General features: G+C 45.7%; 4 protein-coding genes across 4 annotated transcripts; 1 reads left to right on the top strand and 3 right to left on the bottom strand.

The window, feature by feature from the left end:
* Positions 1-1,003: 1,003 nt before the first annotated feature.
* On the bottom strand, positions 1,004-4,129 carry LOC108027505 (uncharacterized). The gene is made up of 3 exons (XM_017098949.3): positions 4,110-4,129; positions 1,859-1,955; positions 1,004-1,713 (listed from the first exon to the last, which is right to left on the bottom strand). The coding sequence occupies exons 1-3, from the start codon at positions 4,127-4,129 to the stop codon at positions 1,108-1,110; spliced, it is 723 nt and encodes a 240-aa protein (XP_016954438.2). The 3' UTR covers positions 1,004-1,107.
* Positions 4,130-4,670: 541 nt separating this feature from the next.
* On the bottom strand, positions 4,671-5,696 carry LOC108027520 (keratin, type I cytoskeletal 10). Its single transcript, XM_017098962.3, has 2 exons — positions 5,430-5,696; positions 4,671-5,357 (listed from the first exon to the last, which is right to left on the bottom strand). The coding sequence occupies exons 1-2, from the start codon at positions 5,433-5,435 to the stop codon at positions 4,848-4,850; spliced, it is 516 nt and encodes a 171-aa protein (XP_016954451.1). The 5' UTR covers positions 5,436-5,696; the 3' UTR covers positions 4,671-4,847.
* Positions 5,697-13,465: 7,769 nt separating this feature from the next.
* LOC108027630 (uncharacterized) lies at positions 13,466-14,108 on the top strand. Its single transcript, XM_017099152.3, has one exon. The coding sequence runs from the start codon at positions 13,574-13,576 to the stop codon at positions 13,718-13,720; it is 147 nt and encodes a 48-aa protein (XP_016954641.1). The 5' UTR covers positions 13,466-13,573; the 3' UTR covers positions 13,721-14,108.
* A 253-nt stretch (positions 14,109-14,361) lies between these two features.
* Positions 14,362-20,478, bottom strand: LOC108027483 (proteoglycan 4). The gene is made up of 2 exons (XM_017098928.2): positions 20,376-20,478; positions 14,362-16,706 (listed from the first exon to the last, which is right to left on the bottom strand). Exon 2 carries the CDS (start codon positions 16,686-16,688, stop codon positions 14,688-14,690), a length of 2,001 nt encoding a protein of 666 aa, XP_016954417.1. The 5' UTR covers positions 16,689-16,706; positions 20,376-20,478; the 3' UTR covers positions 14,362-14,687.
* Positions 20,479-20,810: the final 332 nt, after the last annotated feature.

The raw sequence follows: 20,810 nt of genomic DNA, 5'->3' as shown, positions 1-20,810 counted from the left end.
TCTCAATATCCCCACTTGCTGGTACATTTCGATGTATTCAATTTTTAATTAATTGTTGGGCACATCTCGATGTTATATTTCGTTTGAAAATTAATATCAATTAAGGGGTTTGCCTGGCCAATCTTAATTTTCACAACTTTAAGCCTTTGGTTAAAACGCGCCCTTCTACGCGCTTCTCAAAATCTGTAGTTAAGCAGCCAACCTATTAAAGTGAGTTTCTCAGGATTCCTACTTGTTGGACACTTTTAACATTTCACTTTCGCAGTGGAAATTTTCCCCATGCTTCCCCCACCATTTTATTTTTGTCCATTTCTTATTATGTATTTGTAACCAATTGGTTGCAAAAACCCCTCCCGCTCTGCATTCATGCTCAGTCAATTTTTTGTTGCCACTGCTGCTGCCGCTGTGTCCTTTGTGTTGTTGTTATTGCATGTGTTGAGATTCTCATGGAAATTTGCATACAAATTGCGTCTGGCGCGTAGGAAGCCGTTGGTTTTTGGGGGGCGGTGGCGGAATATATCTACTATATGTACACACGGGCGAAGGACGGGGACAGCTGGCCCGACATGCGTATGGGGTTAACGAAGGGTTAACACAACACAAAAAACCAAAACTGAAAAAAAAAACAAATATATATATATGTGAAATAAAACATTGCCAACACAGCAGCAGCACCTGACAACTGTCAAATTTTGTGGCTTACCATCGATAAATAAAATGGAAGACAACTTTATGGTGGCGGTGAGGTAGAGAAATTTCTATGACAGATTCAGTGGGAATATTGTTTAATAGTTTCGAATAGCTCCCACTTCAAACGACTTACGATTTCTAATATTAGTTAAGGGCAGACTATTGAAGACTTAACTAAAATATCCACCAGCCTAACCTGACTGTAAACGATGCATCAGAAAAATTGTTGAGATCTTTCGGTTCTCATTATTTTGCAAACCTATTAAAGTGAAAAATAAACTACATTATTTTTTTTCATGGTAGATTGGCTCAACTTAAACACCCTCTTTGTTTTATTCGTTAATGCTGGGAAGTATTTACAAGTAAGGTCAGTAATAAACAGTAACAAAATGGTAGCCGTTGGCCAGGGGAGCGCGTTTACCAACTGCTCTTGGCCCAACCGCCCTGAGGAGCCCAGCCGCCAGAGGAGAAGCTGGAGGCACCTCCCGAGGAATAGCCGCCGGAGGAGTGGCCACCGCCGTAACCACCGCCGTAGCCACCGCCGTAGCCACCGCCGTAGCCACCGCCATAGCCGCCGCTCGAGCCGGAGTCGGAGATGACCTTGATGATCTTGACGTTGCCGCCGCTTCCGTAGCCACCACCTCCATATCCGCCACCACCGCTGTAGTCGCCCCCCGAAGACCAGCCACCGCCGTGGCCTCCGCTGTAGCCGCCTGAGGAGCCACCTGCCCAACCACCTCCATGGCCACCACTGTATCCACCGCCGTAGCCACCGCCTGCTCCGGAATCGGTGATCACTTTGATGATCTTAACGGTGCCTCCGCTGACACCGTGGCCGCCACTGTGGCCGCCACTGTAGCCGCCACTGTAGCCACCGCCGCCTCCGTGGCCACCGCCGTAGCCACCACCATATGCTCCTCCGCCGCCGCCGGAGGACCAGCCGGAGCTAAGACCACTGCCTCCTCCGCCGCCCAGGAATCCCGCTTGGGCCATGCTGCAAACCGCTAGTAAGCAGACGAAAACCTGCAAGAGATTGGCAGGAAGCGCGTTAATTGGGAGTTCATTTTCACAAGGCACACACAACAGAAAAAAAGGGATCACAAAAAATAGGGTTTCGCTTTTTACGAAGGCGTTAATCCGCGATATTTAAAGCCTCCACTTGTCGCACCTTCATGTCGACGAGTTTGGTGCTTGGAGATGAAGATTGATTGCTTCGAGAGGAACTGCGACTGTGTCGGGCTGGAAGAGCGATCTTCGACTGTGGTCTGCAGCGTTTTGGCCGCGGCTTTTATGGCCCGCTGGCTCGGATGCTCAGATGGTCAGATGCTCGGCAACCAGCTTGGCTCACTTAACCCTGCCCCAACTGCCGCGGCGCACAGTGGGCCTTGTCCAATCCAATTCAAGTGAAATAGTAACAGACAGAAGCCCTATGTGTAGATATAATTTAAGCAGTTTTCAAAGAAAATAAGATACAAATGTAAGCCAGCGGTCGGCACACACTTACCATCACAAACTTGACTTGCATTAGTGTGAGTGTTCCTTGCAAACTCGTGATGGTATGTGTGTTCAGACCTCTGTTCTACGCTATGCGTGAGCGCTGCCGACCGCTGCTGTAAGCCCATACATTTTCCCCAATCCCATGAAAATTTTAACACTGTGTGGAGTCTGCTCGTGTATGACACACTAATTGCACACACTAGTTGCGGCATCGTCATTACCATCACCATCATCGCCGTCGTCCAGCTGTCTGCACGAGGGCAACGGCCCTGACCCCACCCCATCCCTATAACCCCGACCATAACATCCACAACATACCAATCCGTACCCTCCATCCCATCTCAACCCGCGGCTTAGGGCTTCCAGCTAAATTATGTCCCGGTCGGTGTTGCAATCCAGGCCAACTTGCAGTGGAAAGCCTTCGCCACAGCGACACTGCACTCGCCCGGCTGAGACCATTTGATAGCGGGTTATGCAATTCATCGAAATCGACACAAAGTTGCAAAAATAATAAACAATAGCTGCCCGCAGCATGATCCAATAAATAGCTGGCGATCGCACGAGCTAGAGGTGGATATTGCCTGATTAGAGTGGGCAAGTCTTTACAAGCGTGTACTTATTACGGGTACTGAATTCCAAAAATAAAATAAGACTTATGTTTCTGGCTATTCTTGGCCACTAAATATATATATTATACATCCATAATTCGATTACGTAGGTAATTATGACTTTATGAGAAGCATTTTGCTCTATAAGTACATCAACATTACTTTGTATCTGTATCTCAATCTTATACCAATATCTACCTTTTACCAATCTCAAGAGGGTATGCCGAGGTGTACCTCAGACAACTGCGTTTTTTCGGACTACATCTTGTATTTTGTACAGGTACCTTCTCCCTCTCTGTACCCAACACAATTTCGATCTTGATTGATTCGGCCAACGCGATCGGGCTCCATTAACTCTTGGCCCGCAGTGGCGATGGGTCAAACAGAATGCTTATTAATTGTCGGTCCGCCAACTCGGTTCCGATGTTGGTTGGCCGAGTTGGACAGGGCCAACCTTCACTTCTCGATCTGATAGATGAGCCATACATTTCCCGCTGATTGTCGGTGATTTTCCATGTTCGACTGGAGTGCCCGGCGGACCCGCGATATAATGGGCGAATTTGTGATCGGATTATCAAGGAAACCCATTCTAATCAATATTTTGCAGGGCTAATTTGCGTTTGTAAAAGAAACATTGTTAGAAAACCAGCTACAAATGAAGACATTGCATTTGGTGTTTGTTTAGTTGTGAATGGCTAATGTAATTCATTGGTAATTTCCCTTATTAGCATTTTATTACCTTAACACAGTACCAGAAAACATTTTCAAAAGGCCAGGGCTGAGCTGTGCAACGTAAATAAATATAAAGTGCGCAAAAACCATTTAACGATAAACATTATCGTTAGTTTAAGTTTACACAGTCGGAAGACATTTTTTTTTGGCCGTCCACATTTTATAACGATTTATTTCAACCTTTGAGTTATAGCCATACAATTAGTGAATATTCAACGGGGTCTATAGTGTTTTATATGGCCCGACAAACGCTTGTTTTTAATCTACGGGCTGGGAAATCGATTGCAGATCGAATTGGAATTGGTAAATATGCACGGGATTATTATAAATGCAATCTTATTTAGTCTCCCTATCATGCAATTAAGGCTTAAAATATGTAAGCTGATCAAAAAATCGGACCTCACGAACTTGGAAATAAAAACAAAACGAAGAACCGAAGATTTAAATCCGTTTTCGGTTTCAGATCCCATACAAAACTAGTTACGGCGCCATCAAATATAATAGGTATAATGATGGAAACTCACAACAAAGCCGAGACGCATCCGCAATTATATCTTTTGGTGGGGGAATTACTTGTCTCACAGCATAGCCAGAATGGTCATAATTACCAGGCGGTATGGGCTTCATTCCTTTTGCTAAGAGTCTGCTTAGCACGAAATAACCTTGAGCTTAACCCATTCCGAACTGAGGGTACAAAATGTTTAAAGCTTCTCGCATAGAAAAAAAATATACATTTTGCTTACCAAAAAGTTACCAAAAATATCTCATATAAAGAGGGCCAGAAAAATATGTCAAGTGCCAATCACGGAGCAAATGCAAATTAACAACGTGATTGTCGGAAATTTGTCATATAATATGATTGTTTTCATCAAAAAACTGCCAAGCGATTTGAAACCCTTGTGTGATATAATACGCCACTTGAAAAGCTTACTTCAAAGCGATATTTCAAACAGGTTTTGAATACACTATGCAATCGCCAATCGAAAGTGTTGCAAAATGGGTTAAGTGAAAAGCAGAACCGGCCAAAAAGAAGCTCTAAAAAAAACCCCCGAACATGAGTAATCACTTATTGGGGCTTTCCAAGCGACAGACAAAGAACAAGACAGTGAGCTTTGTTTTTTCTTAATATTTTATAAACGGCTAACAAAAAACAAATGGTTCCTAAGCGCACACACAAAAAGCGTGCTCTATCTTAAAAATATTTTCGTAGCATCAAAGGAGCCAATATCGCCAAACAACTCGAACAACAGAAACAAAAGAGTTGACATCAAGGCACTGGATTGCTAAGGATCAGTTTCCTGGGATCTGGGCTCTGGGATCTTAGTTCCAGCCGCCGGAAGACCAGCCACCGCCGGAGGACCAACCACCGCCGGAGGACCAGCCGGAGCTACCGCCATCGGCGATTCCGGAGCTGATCAGCTTGATGATCTTGACCTCCTCGGCCTGGTGACCTCCGTGGTGACCGCCGCCGCTGGAGTAGTCGTATCCGTGACCATGGCCATGACGGTCCTCCTCCTGGATGACCTTGACGATCTTGACCTCCGAGCCGTGACCGTGGCCGTGGTCGTGGCCGTGATCGTGACCGTGGGAGTGACCGCCCTCGCTTATCACCTTGATGATCTTCAGCTCCTCGGCAGCGTGGCCATGACCACCGGAGTAGCCACCGGACCAGGCAGGCGCGGGCGCCTCCTCGCTGATGACCTTGACGATGGTGGGCGGACTGCCGGAGGACCAACCTCCGGAACCTCCTGAGGACCAACCGCCGCTGCCACCACCTCCGATGAATCCGGATTGGGCCAGGCTGACGCAGGCAATCAGGCAGATGAAAACCTAAGACCAAGGATAGTTGTTGAGTATCCGATCTACAGTGTCCAAGCCGATTATACAGATGGTGGGACTAACCTTCATGTTGTTGTCGGTTCCGCTTGGGTTGAACTGGCACTTGATAAACGAAGTGGGATTGGCGAGCTGAGCTCGTAAACTGATGATAACACTCTGCCCTGCGGCTACTATATATACGGCAGAAATGTGGGTCACCGCGAAGAGAAATGCTCGCCCTCAACTTCCCATTCCCAAATCCAATTCAAATGACATTCGCTGGCCCAGGCGGTATTACTTATGCAACGATTTTTCCGCCAGTCTTAATCAGCCGAGGCAATTAATCAGGCCTCGAAAGTCACCCTGGTGACTTAAAAAAGATAAGTAAAAAAGTAAAGAAAAAATACATAAATATTTAAAAAAAAATTCTCTAAGCGAAAGTAGATAATTATTTTTTCAGCAAGTAGCTGCTTATCAGTGTTGATTAAAATGTTAAAAATGAAAAGAAAATGAATAAGCTAATAATAAAATGATCCGATTTTATGGAGAACATATTTTAGAATACCTGCACCCACAAAGTACTGTTTTGCTTGGAAAATATATTTCAATAATCAGAATTTAAATAATAAAAGTTTTTAGTGCTGCTTTTGTATCTTAAGAAACAGAAAGTATTTGCCCTGGCAACTCTGTTTCCAAACAGCTGGCTGCCCTGGGCGGAAAACACCTCAACAGGTGTTCCGTGTTTTGATTTGCAAGCCAACCGGTTTGCGCTGTGCGCGATTTGCGATTCTCTTTTTTCGCATGAACAGCACACTTGTGTGCACCAAATTGGCAAGACACTTTAGATGGCCGAATTATGCAAATCTCCGCGTGGGTCAAAGTGAAAGAAGGCGAATCCGAACCAAGACCGTCGGCAAAGACCATTCGCTATTGCGTATGCACATCTGCTTAATTAAGCGCCACAGCATCGCCTCCGAAACGCGGAGAGCGGTCTTTCCATTCAAGTCCCATCTCGCATGGGACAGATGATAAATATTTCCCAAAACTCATTTGCCAACTTTCTACCCTTTGCTGGCATTGTACTCGTTAGCATAACACATATTTATTTTTATGATTTTTCTCGCCAGACGCGAGTCACATTCTGTAATGACGCCAAATGTTTTCACAAGACTTTAAAGTTGCCACATGGCGTGCATTACTAGATTTTTGGCCTTTACCCACTGATGAAGTGCCGGCAAATACTGATGGGATGATCGGCATTTTTGCTGCCGACGGCACGCCGAGATGCAAACAAATCGGCCTCTGATTATTGATGGTGGGAAATGGAAGCGAATGCAAGTCGGTGAAGAGCTTCGCACAAGTGAAAAAACACATAATCAATGGAGCAACTTTTTAAAAATATCAGGTCGCTTTAAGCATAGTTCAGAGAAAACCCGTTTGAAAATATTTTTGTTCATCCTTTTAGGCTTTTAGAAGTGCTTTTAAAATCCTAGTCTTTTCCGTGGAGTTTTCAGTGCCAGAGGATCTCTTTAAAAACCCATGCTGCGACAACAGAGGGAGTGTGCTTTCCCGGAATGTGACCGCCTGTCCCCGACTGCCATTAGGCTCGATTTATTATCGTTATCCTTGTGTTCGGCGTTTAATATGCAAATCGGGCTCTCGCATGAACGCCCAAACATATGCAACAAGACACGGAGCTGGCCAAATGCGATAAATATGTTGATGTGGTCGTGTTTTTTCCACTACCGAGCCCCAGCCACCGGCGCTGCTCCGGTTTTTTCCATGCACATTCTTCATTAAAAATAATGAAAATTGAATTTAATTCGCTTGTCGGGCCTAATTATAATTATGTTAATGGCGCATGTTTTTCCACAAAATTTACACAATGTTTGTCCAAATCGTCACGGATTTTCCTGCAGCTCTGAAATGAAATTGGAATAGTATCTGCACAATAATGTCGCCTTCCATTACATATCGTGACAGGGACACTGGGCTGGATTAGTTGGCCAGCGCTAATTGGAAGTGCTTTAAACTGATTTTGGGCACTCATTTTTGATGGCCTAGACATTTTTGATTTTATTAGTGTTTTAGGGTCAACAAATTAATTTTACTACAAGTGATGATGATCGCTAGCCTAGGTTGTAAGCTGCCCAAAACAGTTGGTCCTTTAGCTGTGCTCATCGTTTTGACCAAGTTACGATTGAAAAAGCGCAAAAAATATATTTATTTTGGCCAAAAATCTTACTTCCTATTTTTTGGCCCGAAAAGACTACGTATTTTTGCGTTCATTTTGCAAAAAATGATCAGATTAAGGAATGTTATAGCTCGCTAAGCTCGTAATTGAATTCCCTATCGATTGCCATTAAAATCTGGAAACTTTATTTTTTGTCAATTTTTTCCAAAAAAATTGTCACAATTTTGTGACCTTAAAAAGTGAGAAAATGGGTCAAAAAATTATTTTTTTTACAAGTAATAGGGATTGCAAGCTTATGTTGTTAGCTGCTCAAAACAGTCGGTCTTTTAGCTGTGCTCATCGTTTTGACCAAGTTACGATTGAAAAACCGCAAAAATTATTGTTATTTTTGTCAAAAATCGTAATACCTATTTTACGGACCGAAAGTATTACGTAATTTTGCAATAATTTTGCGAAATGAGGTCAGAATGAGGAATGCCAAACTTCGCTGAGCTCGTAATTGATAATTTATAATCGATAATTTATATCGATTATTTGACTTGTGATATAGGGCTTAAAGGTACAGGAATTACAAGGTTCTTGGGAACGCAAAAATCTCAATTTCGCAACTTAACCTGCCTCACAATTCCGCGCTCCCTTTTGATTTTCTGTTCGGCCAAAAACCATTCGCTTGTCGCTAATTTTCCCACTTTAGTTTATCCAACGATATGGAAACAATCGCTGAACTTTAACCAAACCAAAAGCAGGAGGCCAGTGGCGCAGGGGAAAAGGGGTGCTCAGGGGAATGGAGGGGAGTGGCATTTCGGTTTTCGGGCAAGTTGGTTACAGCGATTGAATTTAATTAGCTTATCATGAAAGCGTATTCCACATAAATTTATCAAAATTGCTTTACACAGCAGCAGAGACAGAGGCTTCCGAGGGGGGCTACAAATTGCATTACGACCCGCCCATTAAACTGATAAAAACGAGATTCTGGAGTGGTGGGTGGTGTTTTTTGGCAAATGGGACGTGGGAGGATGGCTGAGCGACACTTTAAGTTGATGGCTCGAGAGAGAATCTAAAATCAAATTTATTAACGCACATTACAACGCTCTCAGTTCATAGCACAAAAGGGGGTGGACCATGGGCGGGGAGGGCTAGCGGTTCGTGGGGTGGCTTAAAATAATTTGAGGGCCGTTGCTCTTTGTTTTCAGGCAACGCGTGCGGAAGTGTATTTACTTACACGCCAGCAAAATCCCAAAAGTGCAGTTTTGGTAGGCAGCCTGAGGATTGAAAAGTACTGGAAAAGTTGTTTCGATATTTTTCCAACTCAAGAACGGACCTACGTTCCCTATTGCTTGTTTCAATTACAATTCAAAGCCCGATCGCAAAAGTTTATCACAATCGTTGGGTCCCCTTTATTTCACCTTCGGCTTATTCCGCCCAAGTGGCTTCATCGATACACATTGATATCTGTGTCCGCGTCATTATAAACGGCCATTAAGCCATGATTACGGCGCTGCGAAGGCGACACCCCATATGGCTCACAGGGCGCCCGCCCCCGCCCCCGCCCCCGCCCCCGTCCACTCCCATTGGGGTTTGCGAGTCTTAAGCCGCTTGCCAGAGTTCGGTCGACTTATTTCGCCTTATCGACGAGGCCTTTGAGGCATCCACTTTGATAGCTGGCCAACTGTGTTAATTGATAAGCAATCGCTAATCGCGCGACGGCAGAGGCGGCGGCATAAAGAAAGCCGGTGAGAGGGGGCCGGGGTCCCTGAAAGTGTTTTTGCACCCGATGCGTTTCGCCCCTCACCGTATCTGTCGCACTCCCAGGCGTTCGCTCGTAGTGTCAACGCGATTATGATGATTATGCCGCTTCATGGAATACACTATGGCGGTCGCACCAATAGCACAGAGTTGGAAAGTTTCAAAGGCGATCACGTGTTTTACGAGTGGCTTCTGTTTGTAGGTACGCCCAATAGGCCATCATATCCCTAGTAAATATGGGATGTTGTAAGCTTCCTTCTCTAGACCCAAAGTTAAATAAATTGCCCATCTGCTCTCAAGTTAACCTAAGCTGTGATTAAAGCAGTTGCAGTCGGAGAGGAGTGTATTAGGGCCCTAGATGCAGAAGGGCTTCGGAGGGGGAAATTGCAACATCATCCGCCTGGCAATTGGAGGCATTTGTGCGTGAAATTACATTGAAAATTTAATTGCGCACACACGGCCAAAGTCCAGCAGGTCGCAGTGCATTAGACACGCGAAATTTGCTCATAAATGAATATGCAACCCCCACACTTGGGCTCTGCCGATAAGAGCTATCAGCAAAGTGACAGTGAATGATCTTTTTTGTGTAGGATGGGATGAGATGTACCTTTGAGGTTCTAGGCAAGTGTAGCTTTTGAGGGCAGCACCTATAAATAACCTATTATCAACAACAAACTTTCAGCACGCAATCATTAGTTGATTGTCTATCGATCTGCTGGATTTTCCAATCCCAAGCAATTCCCCTGCCACACCCTTCGCCACCTGCCCGCTGCAGTCTCCGTCGCCACACGTGGAAAGTTGCAGCGCATTTATCCTGTTGCGGCTGGCGCAAAAGAGGGGGAGGCCCTTGGAAACCCCTCAGCTGATGCAATTTTCCTGTGCGAAAATTAACAAACAAATACACACAAACAACCGACTCCGAGTTGCCAAATGAAAATGCGCGCGCGAGAATTCAATTTGTGGAAAAGAAAATGGTGTTGGTGAGTGGCTGGGAAGGGGTTTTACATGGCTCCGGCACAGTGTATTGGGTTAGGCTATGGTTTAGCTGGCTGCCTGTTTACTTGAGGTCTCGCCAGCACACCCAGAGTTTTCCGTCCATATTGCCAAGACTTTTCTTCCGCCTGCCGGCGAATGGGGGCCAGCCGGAAGGAAATGCAAGCGAACAAACGAAGCAAACACTCAGCTGGAGTGGGTGGCAAGTGGTTAGGCTTCGGTTTGGTTAGTCGTGGCTTAGACCGAAAATTGGCACAACGGAAGTCGATTGAGTTCGCTGCTGCCAAAAGCGACTTGTCGCCAATCATTCGACGGGCTAAGGAGTTTAAGGGCTCTATGGAGCGGCAGATAACCCGGCTTTAACGCAGTTATTGGGCATTACGAATTTAAAAAGGTAAAGCTTTAAAACCCCGGGTTTTTTATACCGCACCTTAAGAACGAGGGACCTCGGCATAAGTTATCGCAATCTCAGCTCTTACTCTATAGGCAAAATGTAAACACAAAGGAGCACAAAGTCAGCAAACCAAGTTCTCAAACTACACATATTCAAGGAAGATTTCACTTGCAAATGCTGTGCCAGTCATTAGGGCAAAACTTGTTGATCATTTGCTTAAATACGTACTATTGATGCAGGTGATACCTCAGTATACACTTGCAGAGGGTATTATGATATTAGTCAGAAGTTTGCAACGCAGACGTTTCTAACCCCACAAAGTATATGTATATATTCTTGATCAGCTTCACTGGTCGTCCCTCCGTCTGTCCGTCCGTCTGTTTGTCTGTCCGTCCGTTTCTTCACAAACTAGTCTATCAGTTTTAAAGCTATCGAGCTAAAACTTTCCTATCAGTTTTCTTTCTATTGCAGGTAGAACATAAGTCGGAACTAGCATTTTTGGAATTTTTAAGAATTTTGAATTACATTTTACAAAAATCGGACGACTCTAACTTATAGCTGTCAAAGAAACGGTCAGGTAAGTAATGAAATAATTGTTTTTAATATCACTGAGAGTGTAACATGGTGCTACTAGCGTTGGTTATTTCTTATAACTGCAAGGGTATACAAACTTCGGCTTGCCGAAGTTAACTTCCTTTCTAGTTTTCCCTTGAATTTTTCACGTTCCGTCCTCCAACTAAGCCCCTTTGAATGCATACTGGAGTTCCCAGGACAACAGATCCTTAGCACAAAGCACATGTGCACTGATGTACAAGAATTAGGAACCCAGCCACACCGAAAGAAACTTTAAGTATACATTTAGGCCAACCTGTTCTTCGCAAAGTATATGTACTTTTCATCCATAAAAAATCGAACTCCAATCGAACTTCATGTGTTTCTCTCAGTGCTTAGGTAGTTGGTGCAGAGAGCTCCCGGAATACTAATGTTGGCCATCTGTTTGCCAGTGCCACGCCCTCGTTCGCGAACACCGCCCCGAGTCGGGTGCTCTTGGGCCAAATATTTCTATTATTAATGTCTGTTTATCTGCATGCGACGATGTCAGCCGCCCTCCAGACCACCCGTTCCCACTCCATATATACACACAAATACGTATTTCTCCGTTCCGGGGTGTCTTTGTTTATGGGCTTCGATTAATTCTGCGCGTAAATGGCAAACGCGAAGAGCGGGGATGTGAAGAGTTTCCCCTGGCAATTTGTTGTTGTTATCTGCGGGGCTATATTTAAACATAGTTTATTAGTTGTTGTTGCAGCGATTAAAAGCGTGGCAGACTCGCCCGCCCTCTCCCCTCCTGATGCCTAAAATATTGCCAACACTTCGGTTTAAGATGGCCGAAACGAGGGGAAAAAGCACGAAAAATTAGCACATTCAATCAAGGCAGTTATAGCAAATCGCTGTGCTTGAGTAATCTTGTTATCAACTCAATTATCTACTAAGTGAGGCTGAAGCCGATGTACTATCGATGTATACACATTTTTTGGTTATTTTATTCCTTTTATACACACAGCAAAAAAACCCTTGAAATGTATAATAGAACGAATGTATTTCTAATATACAGTATGCAGAGTTTGTCATTCGAAGTTTCCGTACTGTTCCGTTTAGATATGAAGCGAGTCACGCAGCTTTGAATATTTAGAGCTTTCCAAAAAAAATAATATCATAGCTACTGACTCAATCGTCTTACAAAACTCAGACGCTTCCGTGAGTTTGAAACTGCGAAATGCCCCATCTGAAAATGATCTCACCCTTTGACGTTCGTTTGTGCTGAGGCATTCCCATTTTATTGAGGAAAGTCTACTCGTAAAAAGTGCAGATTGTAAATCTTGCGAAAGAGCTTTGCCGGTAGTACGCTTTTCGCAGTTAATCGCGAGTGCTTAACGTCTCCTAATTCGGCTTGTTCATTTGCGTGCTTTTTATTACCGGTCAGCCGGGCTATGAAGCAAATATTGCTGCGTTTGTAACCGCAGAAAGATAGTGTAAACTTAAAACCAAACATGAAAGGGAAATCGGTCGAGTGGGTCGCTGTTTGCTCTCAAATGTATTCGTGTTTGGGCGCCAATTGTTTAGATAGTGACGCACCCCGTTCTGAGATTAGGCGTTCGTGATAAACATTGCCAATAAACCGAGTCCGCGAATAAACAAACAAAAACATTGCGAAAATATAAAAATATCAGATTCGCATGGACTTGTGTTTATGCATTGCACAGGAAAAAAAATTGGCATTTTAAATTAACAAAGACTTAGCAACAACTTTTAAAATTTAATTTCTTCTTTAAAAGTAATTTATAAAGACACTTAAAAATGTGTCTGAAACTATGCAACAAGTTATTTCAAGTTCGGAATTCCGCCGGGTTCGTTATGAGGGGAAAATGCTTTTTGCTGCATGCTTTTGGGCTCCCCCGTAAGTGATTTCCAGTCCTCGAACCAGGATTTTCTCGCAGTGCAGCTATTCGCACATATGCTAGAGCTTTTCGCCCTCGAAGTGCGAATCGCGCTTATCTAATGAGTCGATAATGGGGTAGTGGCAGAGGCAAAGAAATGCATCGGTCGGCGGTACTTTCTGGGAGCTTTTCCTATTTTGCCTGCCGTGGAACCTGGAGGCGACCGGCCGACGTGACCGGCGGCACATCGGACATCCAGCGGCAAAGCTTCGCGCGGGCTCTGGTTTTTCGTTCTGGGTTCTGGGTGAGAGTGCTACTTGGGGACTATGGTGTATATAAGGCCCCGTGCAGGGCGTGCGCCCCGCGCATACTGCAAACAGCTCCGCCCGCGTTCGCTTCGCATTCCATCTGCTAGTTACCCTACAGCCACTCGTAGTACCCCGATTCCCGGAGTAGAATCAGCATGTGGTCCAAAGTTAGCATCGCCGGAGCCCTGCTCGTGATGGGTGGCATCCTGTCCTCCAGCGTGGTGGACAACTTCGCCTATGTGGACCGCTCCCTGCCGGTGGCCATGCCGAAGGCCAAGGCGTTCCAGAAGCCGAAGGATTGAGCGTCAGGATCGCCCCGGGATTCCCCTAGGGTGGGGAGTAGAGGGCAGCCGACTGACCAGTTCCCGGAACAGGAACCAGTGCCTTCCATTCGGCCGCTGTGGATACTCAAGGGCCAGTCCACTACTCCGGCTTGTTGTTCACTTACAAGTTCACCGCAAGCGGGAAGTAGTTGATGTGGCTCCCCAAGACTCCCAAAAGCCCCCTCTCCATCCGAGCCTTTAAGAACAACAGTTTTACTTGTTATCCCCTTAACTTATAACTTTTTGTGTGACCGTTTTTTTTTGTATTTTGTATGATTAAGCTAAGAACTTCCCTACACGTAAGCAATAAAATATTTAAGCAAGAACGACGCATGCTTATGTGTACTTGCTGTTTTTTTTGTCATTATTTAATGTTGTTTATAAACACAGTATTACTTGAGCTCAAAAGCTATGAAGTTCCTTATAGGTAACCCCAAAATATTCAAAAATTAAACATTCTCCAACATTGGATCTTCATTTAATATAATTTTGGTGTTATAGCTTTTTATCTATTTATTATTATAGTGCCCATTAAAGCTAAAAAGTTCCTTATAGACAGCAAACTACCCAAAATCCCCGAGTGGCGCACTTGCAATTAATTTGATTTTTTTCTGTTCTTTCCTTGTGTATTTGATCTGGTCTTCAAACGAATGAGGTCCAATTATCGCAGTTAATAGTGCAGTGTTGACGTCGGTCTGCAATTAGTGACAAAAAGATTACACTAGACCACGAGAGCAAACCATTTTGTTTGGCCGACTTATTAAAGCCAATTAGCATTGCTATTTTATTTGATGTTTATTTGGAGTGTGTTAAATTATTGTACATTTTATGAGATAAATTATACAAATTTTTACCAGTGCTGGGTTTTTTTTTTTAATTGTTTGTTTGAAGCGGGGCTCAGATAGAGGTTTGTTGTGTGGTCTAAAATAGGAGCTTATCTTTGACTTTACGACTGCGAATCCTTGGCATCCACCTTTTCCTTGCCCTCCTCCTCCTCCTTTTCCTTGTCCGCTTCCTTATTTTCCTTGTCGGCTTCCTCCTGCTCCTTGCCCTGGATCGTCCTGGCCAGCTTGGACAGCTCCTCGGCTGCCTTCTTGGCTCGCTGGACCTGCAAAGTGTTGCGCAGCTTCTCCTGCGACTTGTGTTTGAGGATCGAGGGCAACGCGAATACCGGGGTGATTACGAAGGGCGACTTTTTGATCTCCGGGGCAGGAGGAGAAGCGATGGCAGGAGCAGATGGCGGGGTTGATGAAGATGATGCAGGTGGCGTAGCTGCTGGAGCTGATGCACGTAATGTATATGGGGCAGTTGGGGAGGTTGGGGCAGTTGGGGCAGATAGGGCAGCTAGTTTAGCCGGGCCATACGGGGCGGTGGCCGTGCGGAACCCATTTAAGGGACGGGGACTGGAACGTAGATATGTGGGATTTAGGAAGCGTGCAGAGGTGGGAGCCGGCGGAGGCCTCTTTGTGGGCACTTTAAAGACCGGATCGGGAGCGGGAGCGGGAGCCTTGAAGGTCGCATCGGGAGCCTTGAAAACACCTTGCTGACTGGCAAAGTACTGACTGGCCAGCAGTTGACCCCCAGGTCCGGGGAAGTAGTGCGAAATCGTGGCCGGCGTGGGCGTGGGCAGATGCCCCTGGGCCGACAGCAAATCTATGAACTTGCCGTGGTTGTGGCTGAACGAGACCAGCTGCTGGGCGGTGAAGATGAGCTGGGTCTGGTCGCCATTGGGCTCCTGCCGCACGGCCTTGAAGCGTGCGGGGTCGTGACCCCGCAGCTGCGTCAGCTGCACATCCGGCCCGAAGAGCTGTAGCTTCTGGCGCAGCTGGGCATCGCTGACCGCCGGCTGAGACTGGGTGGTCGAGGTGGCCACCTCGCCGCTGACCGGGACGGCCACGGGCGGCTGCGCCTCCGCCTTCGAGGGATCCCCGCCATTGAGATCCCTGGGCAGCACCCAAGGCTGGTGGGCCGGCTGCACGATGACCTTGGGGTAGATCTCATTCTCCAACGGATTGATACAGTTCTCCAGGAAGTTCGGGGGTGGGGGCAGCGGAGGTGGCATTTGCGCGCGACGACGCCGTTTGGTGGGACCCGTCTTAGGCGTGGCAGGCTTCCGGCCACGCCTACGACCGCCTTTCGCCGTATTGTCATCTGCATCCCCAGTCGCGGCCGAGGAGCCGGACGGGGTTTCCAGCGAGGTGCTGGTTGGTTCGGTGTACAGCAAAGTGGCGTTGTCCTTGGGCAGGGCCTGGGGCACTGCTGGCGAGAAGAAGGGACGCGGTGCATCGTTGTTCATGAAGATCACCTTGCTGGGGACCAGGGAAACGGGGGGCACATAGAGATCCACCAGCTCAATGATCGTGTTCGGCTGCTCCACCATGACCACCACAGTGGAGGACACCTCCTTTTCCAATTTGACTGCACTCTCCACTTCGGTCACAGCCTTCTCCTCCGATTGCTGGGGGATGTCCTCCGCCTTCTGGGGCACTTCATCCGATTCCTGGGGAACCTCCTCCATTGGTGCATCATTAGTTTCGAAATCGGTTTTATTAGAAATTATAGGGATAGGATTCGGCACCTTCTTCGATCCTTGGGGAATTTCCTCCGAGAGATCATCGGAGTCCTCCTCCGATTTCTGGGAGACTTCGTCCATGGGAGCATCATTAATTTCATTTTGGGCAATGATCTCCATTTTCGGGACACGATTTAGAGACTCCTCCGACTTGTGTGGGATTTCCTGCTTGATAGCGTTGTTGTCTTCATTATGCGGTAAAATTCTGGGATCCTCCTCAGATTTCTGGGCGATTTCCTCCATGTGAGCAGCATCAGTTGTATTCTGTGGTATGATATCATTTACCGGAACTGTGTTCGGATTCTCCTCCACTTTTGGGGACACTTCGTTTTCATCCATTCCTGTGACGGAAATATCCTTGGGTTCCAGGGACATGGTCGTTCTGGTCAGTGTCTGGAAAGGGCAGGAGAGGAGGTCAGTTGGGATGACAATGGGGTTGGGAGTCCCGCCCTGCAGCACCACATATTAATTTGCATTTGGTTCAAGCCTCATTTGCTTTTATTCCTGCTGACTCTTCAACGCTGCCCCACTCGCAATTTCGCTGCCCCGACTCTGTTGGTCAGTCAACAAATGGGTGCACTCCAAGAAAGGATAGTGCAATTTGAACAAGATTAAAAATGCCTAATCGTTTTCGTGATTTAATTTAAAAAAGAGGGTTATTATCATTGGCGATACTATACATTTTAATTTTAAGGAAAAGGGATTTCATACTTAAATCAAATGAAAATGGTTAAGTAAACTAGATTTGTTTTATTTAATGGTTTGTTGTTATTTTTAGAACTAAAACGAATTCAAAAAATTCAATTAAAACTTGGTTTTCAAACCAATGCACTTACCACTTTTCTTTTTATCAGTGTACCAAAAAATAAAAACAATTCGTATGGCTAGCCACTACTGATATTCAACTTCCACTACGATAACTACTGATATTACACACTAACATTTTCTCCCAGTGCACACACACAGCTCCCGCCCCTCCCTCTAACACAAAAAATGACTGGCAAGCCGCAAATACTTTGTCAGGCTCAAGTTGACAGTCGTCCTGGATCCCGAGTCCTGGCTTGGTGGTTCCGGCGCTATAGGCTCGTTTTGCCCCCTCTGCCTGAGGACTCCTTCCCCCTCACTCCTGCCCGCCACCGCCTCCGTGCCCACGCATTTGACACTTTTTTGCGGGGAGCCATATGCCGGGGACTCCCCGTCCCCCACCCTCCCCCCAGAGCACTTTTGTGTGCGGAGGCATTTGGCAGAACAGATTGTTGAAGATTTGATTTCGGGCAGAGAGCTTTGCCACTGGACGCCGCCCTGACTCCCTCGCCAGCATGTCCCAGCATTGCCCGCCACTGGGACAATCGTTAATCTAATGAAAGATGACATTTCATGTGGGCCTGGAGATGTTTATGTCCCAACAACACTTGGGCTCAGGCCCTGGGATGTGACCACTGGAGTCTCTGCTTCCATCACCATCTCCTCCTCCTGGCTCTTCCACTTGCTCGCATCTCATCCGATTTGCTGAGGGCATTCATCATTCCCCGGCTTTCGGCTTTCTGAGCTTTGATGAATAAGCGGCTAGTTAGGCCGGAGAGCCTATCATCCAAGTCTGGAGATGGGAGATGGAAGGCAAGGAGCCGGCTGCGATCAGAGGTCAACTTTACAGGACGGGTCTCAGTTATGAGGAAGATATAGTCAAGGCACTAAAGATCAAAATGGGCTTGGGTAACTAAATATCCCACATAGTAACTAGGAACATGAACTAATTGGAACGAATCGGAAGCTATGGGTGGAAGAACTATCCCTTGGCCATAAAAAACACCATCTAGACATCTTTACTTCAAGAACTTAAACTTAAAGCTGTAGCTATCCAACGTACTAAACAATTGTTTGACATTAATAAAATTAAAAAGCTTTTATTGAAGCGGAAGCGGAAGCCAGGCCTTGTTCACATTGATCTCATTATAATATACTTTTGGTACCGGTAATTTTCTCGGTACGCTTTCAGCCAGCTGCCACACCCGCTCAGCACTTAGTGGCCCAATAAAATTTGATTAGCCAAACAGTGCGGTGGGGAAGCGGAGGAGGGGCGGGGCAAGTCCTTGGAAGACCCCCAACAAGAAGGACCCCGGAAATATTGGAACTTGTGGGGGCCGAAAGGGGTGACCTCCGGGGGACATGTGTATTGTGAATTCATGAAGCGGGGCGGCGGCCGAGAGGACGCGACAGGACATCAGGCAACTTTGGGTTAATTTACATTATAAACTTTGAATATTTTATTGTTTGCCCGGGCTAAGGACACCAGCTGGCCAGGGGCGACAGATCCTGCCCAGCCCTCCTGTGCGTCCCTCGATCCACCGTCTTGGCCACGTTTATTGACACTTCTGTGGGCAGAAGTGGCGAGGGAAGAGGGGGTTGCTTGCTAAAAGCTTCTGTGGTCAGCAGAAGGACGATTCTGTGACTCTGATTTAATGGTGGCATCAACATTTTTGGCCAAATTATGACGGAGCTAGGACCTCCTCCTGGCCCTTGTTGCTAGGCTACCACGCCCATCATTAGCATGGCCTGTGCTCGTTAGGCTTTTAAGCATCGGGTTACTAAATAATTAAACAATTTCCCGTTGCCAGTTGTAAACCTAATCGGCCAGATTTCTGCACATAAAAAGGAGCGGGATAAGCCCGAATTATGACTAAGATTTAACTTAAATGCATGAATTCTTGTCTTCAAAATCGATACGCTAACGGCACAGGTTACCAAAACTCCAGGCCCTAATTGGGGTTTACTTTTCTAAGCCCCTGAGAGCAAAGGAATCGTTATATCACATATCAATTAGTTAATGCTATAGGCTTTGTAAAAAGTTCCGAATTGGTCTCGATTTATAATGCCTCCTGCGTTTAACATTTTTCAAATTATACGGAAATACCAAATTCTACCAAACGTATTAACTTTTTTTTTGTGTTCGCTTTTTTTTGTAAAGTTTTGGAATTATTAAATTTTATTCATTCATTCATTCATTTATTTAAACTTATAAAATAGCGTTATTGATATCCAAAATTTTTTCAAAAAGAGTTACCCTTCATCAACATGCCAGTAAGCTGAAAATTAGTAAGCGAGTGTTCTATGACAAGACACCTTTTTTGAATATATACAAATAAAAATATTTTAGGAAACCCATTTTGGGGCCATAGTTTTAGAGAGTCACCTCTAAAGCCTTGCTTGGTTTAATTTCAGTTAGTCACGCGATTCCACCAGAAATCTGGCTATTGAAAACTCTACTTTATGGACTTGGAACGTTTTTCCCGAACCCGGCTTACGGAACCTGATGAAAGTTTTGCTCTCGCAGCTAATAAGCTACGTGTCGCAGCTACCGTTTGGGTGGTTTTTGGGGTGAAGTGGGTGGATGGGCGGAGTGGTTGGGGGTTGAAGGGTGGTTGGTGGTTGTGTAACGCGGCCTTTGAACTAATAAAAATACGAGACAGTTTAAGCTGCCAGCTCTTTGTTCTTTTGGCCACATGTGAATAAACTGCCTCTAATCCAGCCAGCCCGCCCCAAAAAATACGGGTCGAAAGATGCTGAGAGGGGAGAAATTAATAATTTATAAATGTTTCCGCGGCGTCAAGGATTAAGCAGTGGATTTCAACGCCTTTGGCTTGGAAGTTTTCCTGGTGGGGGAAAACTCATTTAGGGAAATGCTTCTCTTATCAGCGCCCTGGCATCGAAATTAGCCAGAGCAAAAAGTGCGAGAGGGAAAATGGAAAAGCGGGGATGGGAGTGGGGTAGGGCGGGAAAACGAGGACAAAGCGTATGCAGGCAGTGCAATAAATTATAATGCAAATCCGCCTTTGAGATCGCAACAACAAGGATGGCTAAATGGGCATTAAATGCCCGCAACTTGACTGCGCCACAACATTTTTTCATTTGTTTTTTTCGGCTCACCCAGCCATCCCTGTTGTTCGTCCATTTAAAATGATAAAAATCGCAGGCAATTTCTACGCCCGCACTGAAAAAGCGGGGCCTCAGAGGGTTAACCGATGTGTGGGGGCTGTATGGGTTTCGAGACGGAGTTTCACTCACCAATCAAAAAGCAGCTGCAGAAATACCGAAAAATAAGGGGACACAAAACTGGGATTCTCGTTGCTCCGTCGACTACAAAACTCGAACTAAAAGTGAGTGGGAGTCCCTTCGGGCCCTTCGAAATTTAACCGACACTTCGTCCAAGGCCGACTTGTGAGTAGTATTTTGACAATTTTGGGCTGTAATATATCTTACTCTCTCCACAGCACACTTAAAGCCCAGGTGGAGTAAACCCATTTAAATAGGAGAGATTCAATTAAGGACTCTTTTGTATCTATGTAAATATATAATCAATTTTTATATTATCAAGCACGGCTTAGAAATTGACCTGATAGCAGATTAAAGAGTTAGAAAGGTTAATATCTTCACAGCGGCCGCCCCTTAGCCCCACAGCATATGTCCTTATCCGAACTCCAAAAAGGTCCCCTTTTCCAT

The sequence above is a fragment of the Drosophila biarmipes genome, chromosome X, assembly GCF_025231255.1.
Source record: "Drosophila biarmipes strain raj3 chromosome X, RU_DBia_V1.1, whole genome shotgun sequence".
Taxonomy (NCBI): Eukaryota; Metazoa; Arthropoda; class Insecta; order Diptera; family Drosophilidae; genus Drosophila; species Drosophila biarmipes.
The sequence above is the reverse complement of the archived record's forward strand: the minus strand, read 5'-3'. Positions and strand labels throughout refer to the sequence as shown.